Below are 17,035 nucleotides of genomic sequence, written 5' to 3' on the forward strand. Positions count from 1 at the left end.
TCAGACCTACATTCTCTGGCACTTCACTATAAAGGATTTTGCTCCTTGAGGGATGGCGGCACCTTGTCCTTTTTTGGATTCCTCACACTGTAGTCTCTGTATTAACTACTTTGTGCTAATGTCACTACATACTGAACTAAATTGAATCAGTATTCATATATATGTATACGTTTATATGTGTATGTGTTTATGTATGTATGTGATTAATTTCACAATCAGAAGAGTACGACTTTTATTAACCCTATAGATACAGTCCTATTCAAAAGGGGAAATCAGGGGCTCCTGGGTGGCTCAGTGGGTTAAAGCCTCTGCATTTGGTTCAGGTCACATCCCAAGCCCCGAATATTGGGGCGCTCTGCTCAGCAAGGAGCCTGTCTCCTCCTCTCTCTCTCTCTGCCTGCCTCTCTGCCTACTTGTGATCTCTGTCTGTCAAATAAATAAATAAATAAATAAATAAATATTTTTTAAAAACCACCAAAAGGGGAAATCAGTATGAATACCAAATTTAAAGAGAGTTGGAAAATTTCATGTCTACATAGATATTAAAATTTTAGATTTTATTTTCACCACTGATAAACCAATATGGTAAGAGAAATTACTTGGTATCAGGAGGTTGAAGACTAGGGCAGACCTGTTGCCTCTCTGTACGTTGAAAGTGGTTGGCTCTTTTATAAGGACACAGGAAGCTTTATGTGCCTGCAGACCATTTATATTTGCAATGGAGAAGATACAAATTACCCATTTAATATTCTTTTTCTGTAAAAAGCCTACCAGAAACTTTTAATTTCCTCTCTTCTGGATTACTCTTAAATGTTTACCTGATGCCAACAACATATATATATGATCTTTTTTTTTTTTTTTTAAGATTTTATTTATTTTTTTGACAGAGATCACAGGTAGGCAGAGAGGCAGGCAGAGAGAGAGGAGGAAGCAGGCTCCCAGTGGAGCAAAGAGCCTGATGCGGGGCCCGATCCCAGGACCCTGAGATCATGACCCGAGCCGAAGTCAGAGGCTTAACCCACTGAGCCAGCCAGGCGCCCCTATATATGATCTTTTAATTACTTTGTCTTCTGACGACTAAAGCGCCAGAAACAAAACAACTGAGCAGAGGGAAAAAATAGAGCAAGAAAGAGGCAAACCAAAAGACAGACTGTTAACTGTTAGAGGACAAACTGATGGTTACCAGAGGGGAGGTGGGGGGAGGAGGGAGCTCAGTGGGTGATGGGGATGAAGGAGAGTACTTGTGGTGAGTGCATGCCAATGTATGGAAGTGTGAATCACTATATTGTACACCTGCAATTAATATTACACTGTATGGGGGCGCCTGGGTGGCTCAGTGGGTTAAAGCCTCTGCCTTTGGCTCAGGTCATGATCTCAGGGTCCTGGGATCGAGCCCCACATTGGGCTCTCTGCTCAACAGGGAGCCTGCTTCCCCCTCCCCGTCTGCCTGACTCTCTGTCTATCTCTCTGCCTGCCTGTGAACTCTCTCTATCAAATAAATAAATAAAATTTTAAAAAAAATTGAGTTTAAAAAAAATATTGCACTATAGGTTAACTCACTAGAATTTAAATAAAAACTTAAAAAAAAAAAAAAAAAGACGAAAGTGCCAGTGACTTGATGGTGGTAGAATGTTGGAATATGCAGATCCTTATTGTGAATAAATTTACTATGCCCTCTAAGGGGTATTTCCTTGTAAAATGTATTAGAAGCAAAACTGTCCAATTTTACAGACCAAAATAAGAAAGATTTGAGCATGAATGTGGAAATACGGAACTTCCTTCCATAAGGACTTCTGCCTAGCACAAATTTAGTGGGAATTGTTCTGTAGCTTGCTACTGCCACCTACTGGTTCTCCGTTCTTGGCCTTTACCTCCTGGTTTACTGTAATCCATAGAAATAAAAGGAAATTAGGTCTGTTTATTGGAATCCTTAAAATATTCTTTGCTGAGGGTGAGACAGAATTTTTATGCGGTCCACACAGGGTTTACTTTGTCGTATGCTTTTAGTGAACAAAGTCTTAAGTCTCACTCCACTGTTAACAGTGTGCTGCTTCTGTTTGAGTTTCTGACCAACATTTTTTCCCTTTGTCATCTTTTCCTAGTTTAATGGATCGAGAAGTGGCATTGCTTGCTGAAATGGACAAAGTGAAAGCCGAAGCAAGTAAGACTGATCTGTAGTTTAAGCTGTTACCAGTTAGTAGGCATCTGCCTTTCAACTCTCTTAATAAAAGCTCGATCTAATTGCCACTAGAAGAGTTTATGTATGTATTTAAACTATCTCGAGCACTTGTACTGCCCTGTCATGTCAATCCTTTCAGGTGAAACAACTTTACAAGAAACTGTTTTTTAATATTTTTGAATGTCAGCATTTTAATGTAAACCGCAGTGTTTGGGGGACTGCTTCATAGTTTTGCCACCACAGCCTCAGTTTGGAAAATAAAAGTATCCTCGCAGGTGCCTGGGCTTTGTTTTATTTTGTTTTTAGCTTCCAGTGATTATGGGGTTTTTTTCTACTTGGCAAAAAATGTTTGGCATCATCAGAGGTTCCCTACATGTTAGTGTGGTTGCTGATCTCTGAAATTTGTTTTCTCAGTTTTCGAACAGTCTTCACTCAGCGTCTGTGGTCACTAGGTCAGGGAATTCAATGGAAGGAGGTTGTAGGATACCATGACTAGGGTTCCTTGAAAGCCTACTAAAAGATTCTGGAAGAGTGGAGTCTAACTTGGGTAATTTGTGGGGGGGTTGTAGCAAAGAACCAGGTGACCTGGTTTTTTTTTTGTCATTTCTGAAAGGTTAGGTAAAAGATACACAGCTGTATAGAAAGAAAGGAATGTCAATTTCAGCTTCTATAATGGCATTGATTCCAGGCTTTTCAGCAGCCGGTTTTATCTTCATGGGTTGAATGCTAGATTTGTAATTAGCAGGGTTGTTTCTTTTAACCTGCTCTCAAACTGGTAAGAATGGAAATAGGTTGAGATGATGACTCACAATTAAACCATTTGTGTTTATGATCATGGGCCAGGGGAGGCATGGAGCTGAGTTCCATTTTGACCTGAAATGTTGAACAGGTACTCTCCACTGTTTTTCAAGGTGAGATTTCATTTAAATTGAATGGTATATCCTGAAATGTCTAAATGTGACCATTTTGGTCCATTCATGTACCTAGGTGTTCTATTTTGAAGATGAAGTTTCAGATAAAATAAAACTAGAAAAAGGACATAGTCCTTACTTTTGAGAAGGTGCTTTTTAAAAACAGAACTTTTATAGAAAATTCCAAACATATTTCAAATAGGCTAATTAACTGCCATCATCCAGTTTCAAGTAATTATCATCAATTCTCTCTCTCTCTCTCTCTCTCTTTTTTTTTTTTTAAGATTTTATTTATTTATTTGAAGAGACACAGCAAGAAAGGGAACACAAGCAGGGGGAGCAGCAGAGGAAGAGGGAGAAGCAGGCTCCCTACTAAGAGGGGAGCCCAATGCGGGGCTTGATTCCAGGACCCCAGGATCATGACCCGAGCCAAAGGCAGCCACCCAACCCATTGAGCCACACAGGTGCCCCTGTTATCATCAATTCTTGACCAATCTTATCAAATTAAGAGCTACAGAGTTTTACTTAATTTCATTGGTTGTACATTTATATCTCCTTTCTCTCATGCTGAAAACCCTGGTTCTCAGTGTCACTAAATGTAATTATTTACTGATACTATCAAGGAGGTGCTTCATTTTCTTTTTTACATATAATAGTTTTATTAATTTGCATGTTCACAGTACTTCACAGTTTAGAGATTTTCTCTCATTCATCTATGATCTTCACATTAACCTTATGAGGTAATTAGGTTTTCCTATTTTTGTTTTCATTTAGTAAATAAAGAAACTAGTCCTTTGGAAAAACTGACTGGTCCTGAGTTATGTAGCTGGGTCCTCTGATATATGTGGAGATCTTGACTTGACACATTTCCTTCATGTTGAGATCTGTGCTTTTGTCTTAGAATCCTAGAGTGCCGGGACCTGAGAAGCAAGTGAATCTGGCAGAGGGGTTTTATCTTGGAAGCCAGATCAAGTAGATCATTTGTAACTGTTGGGCCTTGGTGTCAAGAAACTCTTATAGGCACATTCCTCACTTCCTGGGAAAGTATGTTCTTGGTTCACCTGCAGTGGATAGGGGCGCCCCGTGGGTGGCATACAGCGGCAGTTAGACTCAGTAAAATTGCTCAAGACATTCAGCTCTCTGGGGCGCCTGGGTGGCTCAGTGGGTTAAGCTGCTGCCTTCGGCTCGGGTCATAATCTCGGAGTCCTGGGATCGAGTCCCACATCGGGCTCTCTGCTCGGCAGGGAGCCTGCTTCCCTCTCTCTCTGCCTGCCTCTCTTCTACTGTGATCTCTTTCTGTCAAATAAATAAATAAAATCTTTAAAAAAAAAAAAAAAAGACATTTAGCTCTCTGGAATACCTGGTGTAGCTCTTGGAAAATTCTGTTTACTTTCTAACGCAAATCTGACTAATTTCTAAGTAGGTTGCAGGATTCTATGTTTAACAGTTAGGAACTGAGTTTGACAGCACGCAACAAAGTGGCCTAAATAAATGTGAGTTTATTTTTCTTTCATGAAATGAAAGGTCCGGAGGTAAGGGATCAGGGCTGGCAGGACATTTTCAAAATGACACAAGGGACCCAGGCTTCTTTGTCTTTGTACCCAATCATCTTTCGAGATACCTCCTAAGGCTCTAGCTGAGGAGAGGCCAAATGTTACCTGCTGGCTAAGACTCCTTCAAAGAGCTGTCCTATAAACCCCGCCCTGTGACTTCCGCTTAGAGCTCAGTGACCAAACCGTGTGATAGCATAACCGAGTCATGGGATAACATGACTATCTTACCTGTAGCAAAGCCAAGAAAGGTAGATTTTTACTTAAGCAGATAGGTACCCCAAACACCGGACTTCCTGTAGGAAGAAGAGGAGAGTGCAGTGGCTAACAGTCTTTGCTACAGTCCACCCCTCAGCAGCCTGACATCCTTCTTTTTAAAAAATTGGAACACCCTCCCTTCATCCTCAATGGCAACACATCCAAAGATTCATCTAGTTCATATATTCAGTTGAAAGTCCAGAACTGCTGGACTTTCAGCTGGTCTGGATATGGCATGCTGTGGTCTGGGGTCCCATAAGTTAGAAGTTAAATGCCCCCTCCTCCAATGTTCTACAGATAGAGAAAAAAGAGGATAATTATAGTAGAACATTCCCACCTGATAAAGCAGTGATCTAATCTTACCAGGCAGGAATAGTAGAGCGCCTGCCCTTCTAACAGGGAAAGTTCCTTGGTTCATATGGCAGCACCTACTTCTGCTTCCTTGGAGGATTTCTTTGGCTCACGTCCTCTGTAGCCCCTGGTTCTCTATTCTGAGAGATTTTCACCCATATTGTCTCTCATCTTCCATGGCCATATCTGAGTTCTATATCTGGGATCATGCCGAAGAATATACTTCTTAAAAGGCTGTAGACAATCCAAATATCCACCATCAGGGGACTTGGTGAATAATGATAGTGTAAGGGCGCCTGAGTGGCTCAGTGGGTTAAAGCCTCTGCCTTCGGCTCAGGTAGTGATCCCAGGGTCCCACACTGGGATCCCAGTGATCCCAGAGAGCCCACATTGGGCTCTCTGCTCATCAGGGAGCCTGCTTCCTCCTCTCTTTGCCTACTTGTGATCTCTGTCAAATATATAAATAAAATCTTTAAAAAACAATAATGATAGGGTAGCCACAGAGGAGACTGCAGTGTGGCTGGTAACCAGGGATGGAGATCCAGTGTATTAATAGCTAATGAACTTTGCGATACGTTAAGTAAAAATAGCTAAGGTAGAGGAGAGGGTCATGTGTATGTGTACTCCCATTAGTGAAGAGAGGAGAAAGGGAGAGAGATTTGCTGTGTGTGCACAGAATACCTTTGGAAAGATGCCAAGAGATTGTTAACACTGCTTTCTATTGGGGAGGGAACTACAAAGTCAGAAATAGGAAGGACCTTTTTACTTTTCATCTTGTACCCATTTATTCTAGTGAAATTTTTTACTCTGGGTACATATTTCTGTTTTAATTCATACGTTTCTTGATAAAAAGAATATTTTTTCAACTGGGAAGAAGAGAAAGAGAAATGACAAATGATTTATGAGTCTTTATGATTCATAAAAAGTGTTTACCATTTAACTGCCTTCAGAGTCTCTCAAGAAGGTGGGAACTGGACCTTTGGTATTTTCATTTTCTGGATGGGTGGGCAGCTAAGCCTTTGGCTGTCCAAATACATACTGCAAGGCCCATATTTCCAATTCTTCTTTATCCTATTTAGCAGAACATAAGAGTCCTACTCTCTTCTTCTCCACAGTGGAAATTTTGCTCAGCCGACAAAAGAAAGCCGAACTTCTAAAGAAGATGACTGATGTGGCTGTTCGAATGTCAGAGGAGCAATTGGTTGAGCTCAGAGCTGATATCAAGGTAAAACTTCCTTCTCTTTTCTGCCTTTCTTCTTACCCTCAGGGACTGAAGCAGCAGATCTCCATAATTCATGGCCATATCTAATCTATTGAACTCAAGATCTTCCCTTCTCAAACCTGGCCCTCTTCCATGTTCCCTTTCTCTGAAAGCGGTTCTGTCATCTATCTAGATGTCCAAGCTGAAAACCTTAGGATATTTCTCCTTTCCCACATTAAATCTATCAACAGACGCTGTCCGTTTGACCTCCTACTAAATCTCAGCTCTGACCTTTTCTCCTCATCTCCACCACCACCTTCATGGTCAAGCCACTGTTATCTCTCATTTGGACTTCTGTCATGGCCTCTTAACTGATTCACCCTTCACTTTGCCACTGCCCCCCACCTTCCCCAGCCCTCCTGCACCTTAGTAACCTGCTTCAAACCTTCCATTGCTTTTAGGATAGAGACTGTAATCCTTAACATGGCCATTGGGCTCTGCAGGGTCTGGCTCTGCACCATCTCATTTCACACCATACCCTGCCTTGTTCTCTATACTCTGGCCATCTTAGCTTCTCCTTCCCACAAACATACTCCGTTTCCTCCTGCTAGAGGACTACTGCATGTGCTTTTTGACCTGTACAAGACACACACCCTACCCACTCCCAGCACACAGATAACTCATGACCCACTCATGCTTCCTGACTTCCCTGTCATATCCCCTCTTTTGTGTCATCCTAGCGTAGTTACCATTTAGTGTTCATTTGACTGATCTGTCTCCGCAGCCAAATGGCAAACTTTACAATGGCAGGAACTGGCGCGTCTCTAGTGCCTAGCATAGTGCATTGGCACATAGTAGGTATTCAATAAATATTTAAATGGTTGGTTAATTCTGATTTTATAAGAGCAAAGTGAGCAGTTTGAGATGTTGCTTTTATTGTAATCTGTTTAGAACAATGACCTAGGTTCAGCAATCATACATTTTAAATTCTTATACAAAGAACAGTGTTTCTGAGACTAAGGGTAGAAACCTGCAAGAGGTTGAGGTGTTCGTGGGGAGTCGTAGACACTGGCATTCTAAATGATTGCTCATAACCTGTGAGCTGTGGGAACAAAGGGAATTGGCTATCCCTCCTCCTGAGCCCTTCACCTCTGCTCGGAACCCATGAGATTTCCTGCCATCTTTACAAGGAGGACTTGCTGCAGAGGCTGTTTCACTTCTTTGTAAAGTAATAACAGGTGGAAGATCCTCTAAGTCCTTCCAGGTGTCCTTGTCACCACCCTGACCCAGTCTTTCACTCCTTCCCCCTTAGACTCTATTGGGGTAAAATAACAAAACGATACCCAGATGAAATTACCGTTTCTGATTAACTAGAACTATATTACTAAAAATTATAAAAAGTCATCTTCACATTGATGCCAGTCAGTCTCATTCAACTATCTGGGAGAAGCCGGAAACCCCTTTGGAATTAGATGAGAGTTCTGGCTCTCACAGGCTTCATCTGTTCTCCTTCCCACGTGGTTAAAAAGCTGCTAGAAATATTTCTGCAGGCTGACTAAGGATCTGTTTCACTCCACGTTTTCAGTGTACCGAAGTGGGTGCTGTGCAATTTAAATGTCTTATTTCCAGATCATTTTATTTCCGTCATTCCTGTTATGTCTCTGGCTCAACAAACCCTAGAATTTGTTTCAGAAATTACTCTCCGACTGATATTACATGTCTGAAGGCTTTATGTCAGAGGTTCATGGTTTTTTTCTAAGCCACAGTGTCCTCTGAAGCCTGAGGACTTCAAGGCTCAGAGGGAATTTTGATGTCTTCTTTCCAAAATTGAATTAGACCACCTGCTAGAGGGCTGCTCTGAGGAGTTCAGTTCTTGTAAATTATATCTAGGCCCTTAACTTGTCTTTTTGGCTTTCTTTTCATCTGGGGGAGCGGGGAAGATCCCAGGCTACTTTGGAGATTATTTACTGAAGGGTAACCCTGGAAGCACTTTACTCCTGACATGTTTCTAGTCGCACAGTCTCTGGTTAGTTTTGATCCAAGGGCTTGGTTACTTCTCAGCTTCGACTGCTTTAAAGGATTAAATTACTTGCAGCACAAACCCTTCTCATTTGCAGGGTTGTCTTTTTACATGAGTGATTTTCTGTCTCAGGAAGTTGTCCCCATTTTGAGGACTATAACAAATTCTACTTCATAAAGGGCTGAGGTGGGTTTCCTAAGGAAGTTCCTATTACAGAATACCAAGCCATCTATTTACACGGGGATCCCTGTTGTAACTTAGGAGTATATCTGCTGTCTCCACTTCTGTATAAAATGGAACAGTGTGGAGAGTAGCCAGCAGTGGAAAGATGGCCCTCTCCACTATGAACTTTTTCTTCTAGCTTTACAATTTATTTCTCTTGATTATATCTAATGGGCTTTGGCCATCACAGAGCATTTCATAAAGAATAGATTTCTCTTTGGACCTTAAGAAAGTGACTGGATTTCATCAGTCACCCAGCATAGGTAACATGATGGCCATTTTGCAAAAATTTGAAGCAGTAAAAAGAAGGCAGCGGGAAATAATTCTGTTTCATCTCTATATGACAAGCTGCGGTTTCCGCTTGTCTCACCTGGAGGCTTTCCTTTGTCCTTTCTCCAGCACTTTGTCAGTGAGCGCAAATACGATGAGGATCTGGGACGAGTAGCCCGGTTCACCTGTGATGTAGAGACCCTAAAGAAGGACATTGAGTCATTTGGACAAGGTAAGAGGGTGCGGGATTCTGGGCGCTGGCAATGGAGACTGAAGTTGTGGCTTCTCCACTGATTCGTCTTTAGTGCCTCTTGTGTTTTTGTTTGCTTGTTTTTGGGAAAAGTAATTCTGAAATCACCAGATGCAGAGTCTTTGACTCAGAAGATGGGTGTTTTCCAGCTCCCTAAATTTGCAGTGTTTTCGGGCTCTGGAGTCAGACCAAATTTGAATCATTGCCTTTACATTAACCTCTAAGGCATCATTTCACTCCTCTCCCAAATGGAGATAATAGGTGCTTAAATAATGGCTGTAAGGGGATGGGGTGCCCTCCCCTAACTTGAGAGCTTATAGGGACACATCAGTCAAACACTGAACTCAGCTGCTTTGTTCTTTCTGCGTCAGAATAAAGTGAAAGGTTGAACCTAGAGCTGTGATTGTGAACTAAGCATCAATCTGGGATAAAAACCAAGACAAAAAAATGTAAGAGGTAGATTTAAGTCATTGAATTCTGACAGAATTTGAAGTGAAAATGTTCATATATCTCAGATACATTGGTATTTTGAATTTGGGGTTATTTTTGTAGAAAGAACCTTGGGATGATACATTTTTGTTATAAAGACTAGTTCTGTTCATGTTTAACTAATCTTGATTATATCTTGCATCATACAAAATTTTTTTAAAAAAGGATTTAGCTTTCTATTTACCTTTTTTCTTTCTTTATGAAGTCAGTACTTGAGAATGTTCCTGCATAGGAAACTGAACATATGGCCCATACTATTGTTCCTGGGCTTAGTCAGCTGCTGGAGCCGTAGCCAGGAGTTTTGTAGGAAACGCTGAGAAGTCATTAGTTGGTGGGGGAACGATTACTCTGCTTTTACACTGTTCTCTTGTCTCTGCGAGTTCCTTTACAAAGCAGTGGGTATTCACTAACTGGAATTTAAATAAAAACTTGAAAAAAAAAAAAAAAAAACCAAAGCAATGGGGATTTGGAAGGAGTGGAAGAAGAGAGCAGAAGGGACATTTTGCTTCCTGTTACCGATTTTATAAGCTTACCTTTACAACTGCTCAGGTAGACAGTTCTTTATCTTAAGTTGCTTATTGTGAAATAGGGAAAACCTTACCCATCATGCTCTTCCGTCATATGACGACATACTTCTCGTGTTTTCATTCAGTGTCCCACCCAAAGAACAGCTATTCAACCAGATCCCGGTGTAGCTCAGTGACATCTGTGTCCTTGAGTGGCCCGTGTGATGCCTCTGCTGCTTCCTCTTCCACCTGTGCCTCTGCTTCCAGCCTTACAAGCGCTAACAAGAAAAACTCGGCACCAGGAGAGACTCCCGCAGCCCCCGTCAGCTCCGGCGGCCGGCCCTACCAGCCTCATAGAGAGGTAACCCAGCAGCCCCGCAGAGCCCAGCCCACCCAAGTCCTCATTCAACATTACCGGATTGCCGCCGTTCGAATGCTGATAGCTCAGTCCATTACCTTCCTCTCTTGATGCCCATTCCACACCTATTTTGAATCCCTCCAGCCCCATTTAGTTCCAGAGAAAGCATTTGGTACGTCTGTTCCAAACCACCAGCTAGCTTAGATCTCCTGTTGCCAAGATAGCTGACTTTCGGAAGTTGGCGGCCGTCCTAGCTTTTGTAGGTAGGATTGCCTGGTAATTAGTCACTGGGACCCATGCCCCCATCTCGAGGTGGAGGCACGGCATAGTGGCAGGCTCAGCGGAGGGCGCCTTTTGCAGCTTTCTAGAAGCCCCCGTGTGGAGTAGCTTGGGGAGATGGCATGAACCTGGTGGCATAGGGGCCCAGCACCAGGAAGCTGAAGCGTGATCCGTAGTGTCTTTTCCTGGTTTGAAGAATGTACACCAGAGCCATCCAAGACAGTGCTGTGCAGAACTGGGATTATGTTGGAAGAGGAGGACAAAAATAAAACCCCATGCCGCAAGCCTTCTGGGTTGTAACGTGAAAGATGGCCTGAATGTCACAGCGGCGGGATTTAATCTATGGCTGATGATACATAGCAAAGCAGATTACAGTGATGTTTATTTTATTTTTCCAGATGTTTGTTATCTTTACAAATGGCTTGTGATCCACAAAGTTCAGTCATGTGATAAGATGCTTGCCCAATTGAGGGTTGGAACAGCCCAGAGAATGTTCTTTCCTCCTTCTTAGCTTTCTTCTTGTGCCTAGCTAAAGAAAAGTGAACTCCTCTCCAGTGGAGAGCCTAGGGGTGGAAGGTGGGACAGAAGTAGCGAAGGACTTCTTAATTCTGGGGTAGGCACTAGGTCGGATCGGCTGACACAATTCTGGGAGTCTTGAGAGATAACGGAGTCCCGAGCGTGGGATACCACAATTTAGGCTTTCAGAATATTCCTGTAAGCTGAACTGGAACAGGGTGCCATAATGCCACAGTGCTTTAAACATTGTATTCTTTTATCCTCAGGTATTGCCGGGGAACAGACGAGGAGGACAAGGCTACAGGCCACAAGGCCAAAAGTCCAATGATGCCATGAACCAAGGGCGACATGACAGTGTGGGTCATTACAGAAATAGTTCCTGGTATTCATCTGGTTCCAGGTACCAGAGTGCTACATCCCAGGCATCAGGAAACGTTAGCGAACGGAGCCAGGCCCCCTCTGCAGGGACCAATGGAACTGGAGCCAGCATGGAGCCCAGCCCACCCAAGCCCTCATTCAAGAAGGGGCTCCCCCAGCGCAAACCTAGGACCTCTCAGCTTGGGGCTGTGAACTCTTGAGGGCAGTTCTGCTTGGCCTCTCTCCTCTATTCCACACAATTCAACTTGGTAACTGGACTTATTAGGAAACTTATAGTTAGATGTAATAACAAAAAGAAGTTTATGCATATCACTTTTTATGCCATTCTAAATATTTTTGGTTTCTTCTCTCCTCATTTCCCCTTTACTGTTTTTGAAGGGGAAGCTGTTTTTTCCCCCTTGACCTTTCCCAATGATATGGATTGATTCTGATTGGTCATTTCCACCGGGACTCACAGGCCACTGATGCCCAGGTTTCCCCAGGGTCAGCAGTGCCCTTCCTGGTGCACCAGACCTTTCAATTGCCCAGGAGGCCTTCCTCAGCACCACCCTCCCATTCAGGCTCTCAGGAGGAGGAGGAGGAGGTGGGTCAGAGCTAGTCCGGCTGCTTCTCCAGGCTCAGCAGAAGCTGCACATTGCTATCAGGTGCCCTCTACACGACAGTATAACCAGGAAAGGCAGGGAGGGGATATTAATTCTCTGAATTAGCCAGAGAAGGGGATATTGAATTGGCAAAAAGGAAGGAACACTAGAAAACATGAGAATCTGCCTGTGCTCCCAGAGCGTGCCTGAGATAGACCCCCAGATCAGGGTTTCAGTCTCCTGCTTGGCATCGTAGCTTAACCTGTGGTCGCTTCAGAATGCCCAGAGTCTTGTTTTCCTCTCTTTTTAGACTGCAGAGCAGTCTAGAGAAGCCTACAGGAGAGTAGCGTTTAATTAAAGGGGAAAAAAAGTATTTCTTTGTTTCAGTGTTTGAAGACTTTTGTTGTTACTGTTCTCCCTTTTTTCCCCCGAATCCTCTTCTGATCCTCAACCACATTTATAGCAATATAATTAGTGTTGATCTAAGGTGTTACCCATCAAAAAATTGCCGCGGTCTTTATAGTTGAATAAATAAAAACAACTGCGTGAATGTTCCCACCTTTGTTTCAAGGCAACAAATGCCTTCATTTCATTATCCGGTTTTGTTTGGGCCTCATGGGGTGGGAGTCAGTCGGGCAGCTTGTTCGGGGCTTAAATGAGGGTAGCTGATTCCTAAGTCATCTGTCGGCCAAGCGGCACCCGGTGAAAACAGGAAGGCCAGCATGAGCAAATGCAGCTGTTCCTTGTGGGAGCAGATTCGTAGTACAGGGAACGGTGACTTTCCAAAGGGAGCTCACCAGTTGAGAAAAACCACAGCTGCCAGCAGCTCTCCCGGGCAAGCCCTCCCCTCCGCTCCCTGTCCCTTGACAGGCATGGTGAATGTGACAGTGTAATTGAGCACCTGCGTGTAGCAGGTGGCTCAGGGGCCAGGCCCCTCCACCCTACACCACCCCCAGCATCTGTGATCGAATGACAGCAGAGCTTTCTCCTCCAGAGTCTGCAGGCCGAACCATGAGCGGCAGTGGTGCAGAACTTAGCCGCCTTGGGGCTTCCCTTGGCTCTTCGGCTGCAGCTTGGCTGCCGGGGTTCAGGTTGGATGAACAGATTGAGAGAGGGAGAAAGAGAGAGGGAGCGAGCATGTGTGTGTGTGTGTGTCTTTCAGTAAAGAAAACAGTAGTCAAGGAATATTGGGAAGCCATTTTCTAAAGGGCTGATCACCTCATTTCGGGGCATTTATCCAACACCACCACCAGCCTGCTGGGGGTCAGGGAGAAGCCCTCCTTTTCTGATTAACTGCTCCCCTATACTTGATAGAAAATCCAGAGACTGAAGTGACCTTGAAGGATTATGAGGTCTATCCCTGTATCCTGGTGAGACTGTATTTAACCTCCTAGGCAAATGGGAGGCCACATGTTTGTCAAAACCACTTTGAAGAGAGTGCCGAGCTGGCTCAGTCAGTAGAGTGTGTAACTCAATCTCAGGGTTGTGGGGCCTGCATGGCTAAGTTGGTTGGGCCTCCTCTGACTCGGTTTCACTGAAGGTCAGGTCATGATCTCATCGGTTGTGGGATCAGGCCTGATTTGGGCTCCTCAGCGGGTAGTCTGCTTGGGCATTCTCTCCCTCGGCGCCTCCCCCCACTCTCTCTCTCTCTCTCTCCCTCAAAAAAGTAAGTAAATCTTTAAAAAAAAAAAAAGTATACAACTTAGATCTCTTTCCATGTCAGTATGCCTAAGTATACCTTGTTCTTTCTATGGCTGCATAATATCACATTATATAAACTGAACATAATCAACCAGTTCCTAATGCTAATGATGGTTTTCAGTTTTTTGTTGTAAGTATTGCTGAAATGAACATCTTGTAATACATATATAATTTTTACTTGTGAGCGTGTATCTGCAGGGCAGATTCCTAGGATGGAATTGCTGGGCCACATAGTGATTTAAAAAGCCCTTTTAGGGGCGCCTGAGTGGCTCAGTCAGTTAAGCATCTGCCTTCTGCTCGGGTCATGATCTCTGGGTCCTGGGATCGAGCCCACATCGGACTTCCTGCTCCACAGGAAGCCTCCTCCTCCTTCTCCCACTCCCCCTGCTTGCGTTCCCTCTCCGCTGTGTCTCTCTCTGTCAAATAAATTTTTTAAAATCTTAAAAAAAAAAAAAAAAAAGCAAGAAAAAGGAAAAAGAAAAAGCCCTCTTAAAGATACATGGATTCACACTCTCATCAACAACCTTTGGGGGTGCTTTGTACAGTTGCTAAGCTAGAAGCTAAGAGAGGTGAAGGTAAGTGAACTACAGACCCTCAAGGGGCTGATACCCTAGTTGGGGGAACTGACACAATGAATAAAATGCTAGGAGGTGGTAGCATTACATGAAAGAACCCCCCCCCCTCAATCTGGTGTGAGGACAGCAGAGGACATACCACACTGAGGGCTGGGACATGCGCTTACAATAGGACTACACCAAGGAATGCTCAGGCCTTTGTTCAGTGGCTTATAGAAACAGTGCCTTCCTATTTCAGAATCCCCAGCCAGGGTACACTCATGAGCGTTCAAAGCATGTATGAGGAAAAGCAAAACAAGCTCTTTTGGATTGGGCGTGACCTGGAAAAGCCAGCCAGCAGTCATCCTCTCCAGTCCAGGAATGAACCTGTACTTTTGGAGATCAGCGAAGTAATGTTATGTTGCCCCCTAGAAATTCTGCCACCTCACCTAACAAAATGAGGATCTGGTTTGCCTGATGCATACGGTTCAACCCACCTTCTTGTCCCACCTGGTGGGGATTAGATCCACAAAGTAGCACACTTCATGGAAGAAACAGTTGTTCAGATCACATAATCGGAGGTCACCCACCAAGAAGCTGTTTTGTCACTGTTTCGGCCAGTTCAGAGTAGCAGAGCAAATCCTCATAGCCAGAACCCTTCCATCGGTCAAACTCCACTTCTGGTAGCCATGGGAGCATATTCCTTCAAACACAGGCACCTACTGTGTGCTGGCCACCATGTTGAGTTTTGAGGCAAAGATAAATCGTTCCAGCTCTTTCCTCAGCCACTTTGCAGGTGGAGGGAAACAGAGCTCTTAGCTCTTTAAACTCTTGGAAGCCGTGTCTGGTGGCTATGCAGCGGAGTGGGAAGACCCAGGACTTTGGAGACACCTACTTGGATTTTAATTCTGGTTTCCCAGCCTGCTAGCTCTGTGACCGACTAGCCTTGGGCAAATTACGTCCCATCTGTGAGCCTCTTCCTGAACTGTAAGTGGACCCAATGGTAACTATTTCCCAGACGGGGTAGGGGGTGGATAGCTAACCAGGAGCTGCTAACTCAGACCCTGGTGTCTGAGCTAACCAGTGACAAACTGAACATTTACTCACCAGAACGTCTTTGCTTCTCTCTCTCTTGCCCTGTTCAAAAGTGTCTGAAAGACTTCCCCTATCTCCAGCCAGACCGACCTGTTAAAAAAGGTTAAAAAAAGAATGACTTCATTATCCTGTCCCTTCTGTAGTTTTTCTCCAGCATGCCTATCCCCCCAGCACAGTGCGCTCTGGACCTCTCTTGTCTGTCTGACACACTGTCTGAGAAGCCCACTGCCACCCCCCATTTCTGAGCTCTTGGTGGGGACGGGGGGTGTGGGCAGGGGGCAGGCCAGAGGCTGATGGGGCTGGCCTGGGTGAACAGTTGCACAGCAGCGTACCCAGGGGAAAGCGGGGGAACGTTCCTTCAGTCCAGGTGCCGAGGCTGCTTTGTTACCTGCCCTGCTCCTCACCCAGGGGGAGACGCTATATGACAGATGTTCCTGGGTAAGGAAACCCACCCACCATCACTACCACCAGCACAACTGTTCCCCAGCCCGCCCGCCCCTTCACTGCCGTCAAAACAGCAGGAACAAATACCACCCACTCTGATTCCTCAAGGAAAAAGTCAGGTCTCCTTTTTATGTCTCTCTTCAACTTAACCCAGTTAGGCTTTCTCTATACCTTACTTTCAAACAAATCCATTTTCTGGTGTTGCTAGAACACACAGATTGACATTGAAATCGCTCAGACTCACTCCCTTGCTGCCACAGGCCGGACCCCGGTAGAGTCCCCTCCCCACGGGGCTAGGGAGCCAGCAGTCCCCTATAGTAGCTCCCCATAGTTTGGGGGCTGGGTTGCTGGGCACTCAGGACAGGTCACTATCTGCATACTCATCAAAAGGGCCGTGCTGTCCCCTTTGAATAGGCTGTTAACCAAAGGGTAGGAGAAAGCACACCAGCACGATGGCGCGTCACAAACTGTCAGCCTAGTCAAATCTCGATTCAGGCCTGGTTCCTCCACTTACTAGCCATATAATACACAGCATTTTCCACATCTGTACATAAAACCATCCATCTTCCAGGATTCCCTCCTTTGAAAATGTATGATGATTTACTCACACTAGTTGGGATCCTCCACAAACAGAAAAGGAATCACTTAGAATGAGATAGCCAAGGAGTGGCCAAGTACTGGAGGCCTCAAAAATTTCCCCCAAATGTTTGTTTTGGTGGAGTTGGGGAGCCTTCTGGGAGGCTTGCTCCTCAGCTCATTTCTGTGTTCCCAGACCCCATGGCGAGGACAAGCACTTACGGGGACTTTGATAACAATCCCAACCACCTACTAAGCTCATCTCAACAGTCCTTTGAAGAAAGATCAATTCACAAATGAAGGAACTGATGCTCTTGGAGATTCACACCCACCTCACTCCTTCCCC

General features: G+C 44.4%; 1 protein-coding gene and 1 long non-coding RNA gene across 7 annotated transcripts in view; one reads left to right on the plus strand and one right to left on the minus strand.

Moving 5' to 3' along the window:
• Positions 1 to 12,873, plus strand: part of SPATS2 (spermatogenesis associated serine rich 2) — a 143,040-nt gene extending 130,167 nt beyond the window's left edge. For both annotated transcript variants that reach the window (XM_082741196.1, XM_082741197.1), the window contains 5 exons: positions 2,103 to 2,161; positions 6,365 to 6,474; positions 9,092 to 9,194; positions 10,354 to 10,568; positions 11,627 to 12,873. In XM_082741196.1, coding sequence (XP_082597322.1) covers positions 2,103 to 2,161; positions 6,365 to 6,474; positions 9,092 to 9,194; positions 10,354 to 10,568; positions 11,627 to 11,938 — 799 coding nt within the window. In that variant the 3' untranslated portion in view covers positions 11,939 to 12,873. The remainder of the gene's footprint in view (positions 1 to 2,102; positions 2,162 to 6,364; positions 6,475 to 9,091; positions 9,195 to 10,353; positions 10,569 to 11,626) is intronic.
• LOC309869704 overlaps positions 1 to 17,035 on the minus strand; it is a 102,889-nt gene that overhangs the window by 80,073 nt on the left and 5,781 nt on the right. For all 5 annotated transcript variants that reach the window (XR_014314326.1, XR_014314327.1, XR_014314328.1 and 2 more), the window contains exons 2-4: positions 15,682 to 15,759; positions 9,063 to 9,163; positions 4,872 to 4,936 (exon numbers count right to left, since the gene is read on the minus strand). This is a non-coding gene — a long non-coding RNA (uncharacterized lncRNA). The remainder of the gene's footprint in view (positions 1 to 4,871; positions 4,937 to 9,062; positions 9,164 to 15,681; positions 15,760 to 17,035) is intronic.

The sequence above is a fragment of the Mustela nivalis genome, assembly GCF_964662115.1.
Source record: "Mustela nivalis genome assembly, chromosome: 7".
NCBI lineage: Eukaryota > Metazoa > Chordata > Mammalia > Carnivora > Mustelidae > Mustela > Mustela nivalis.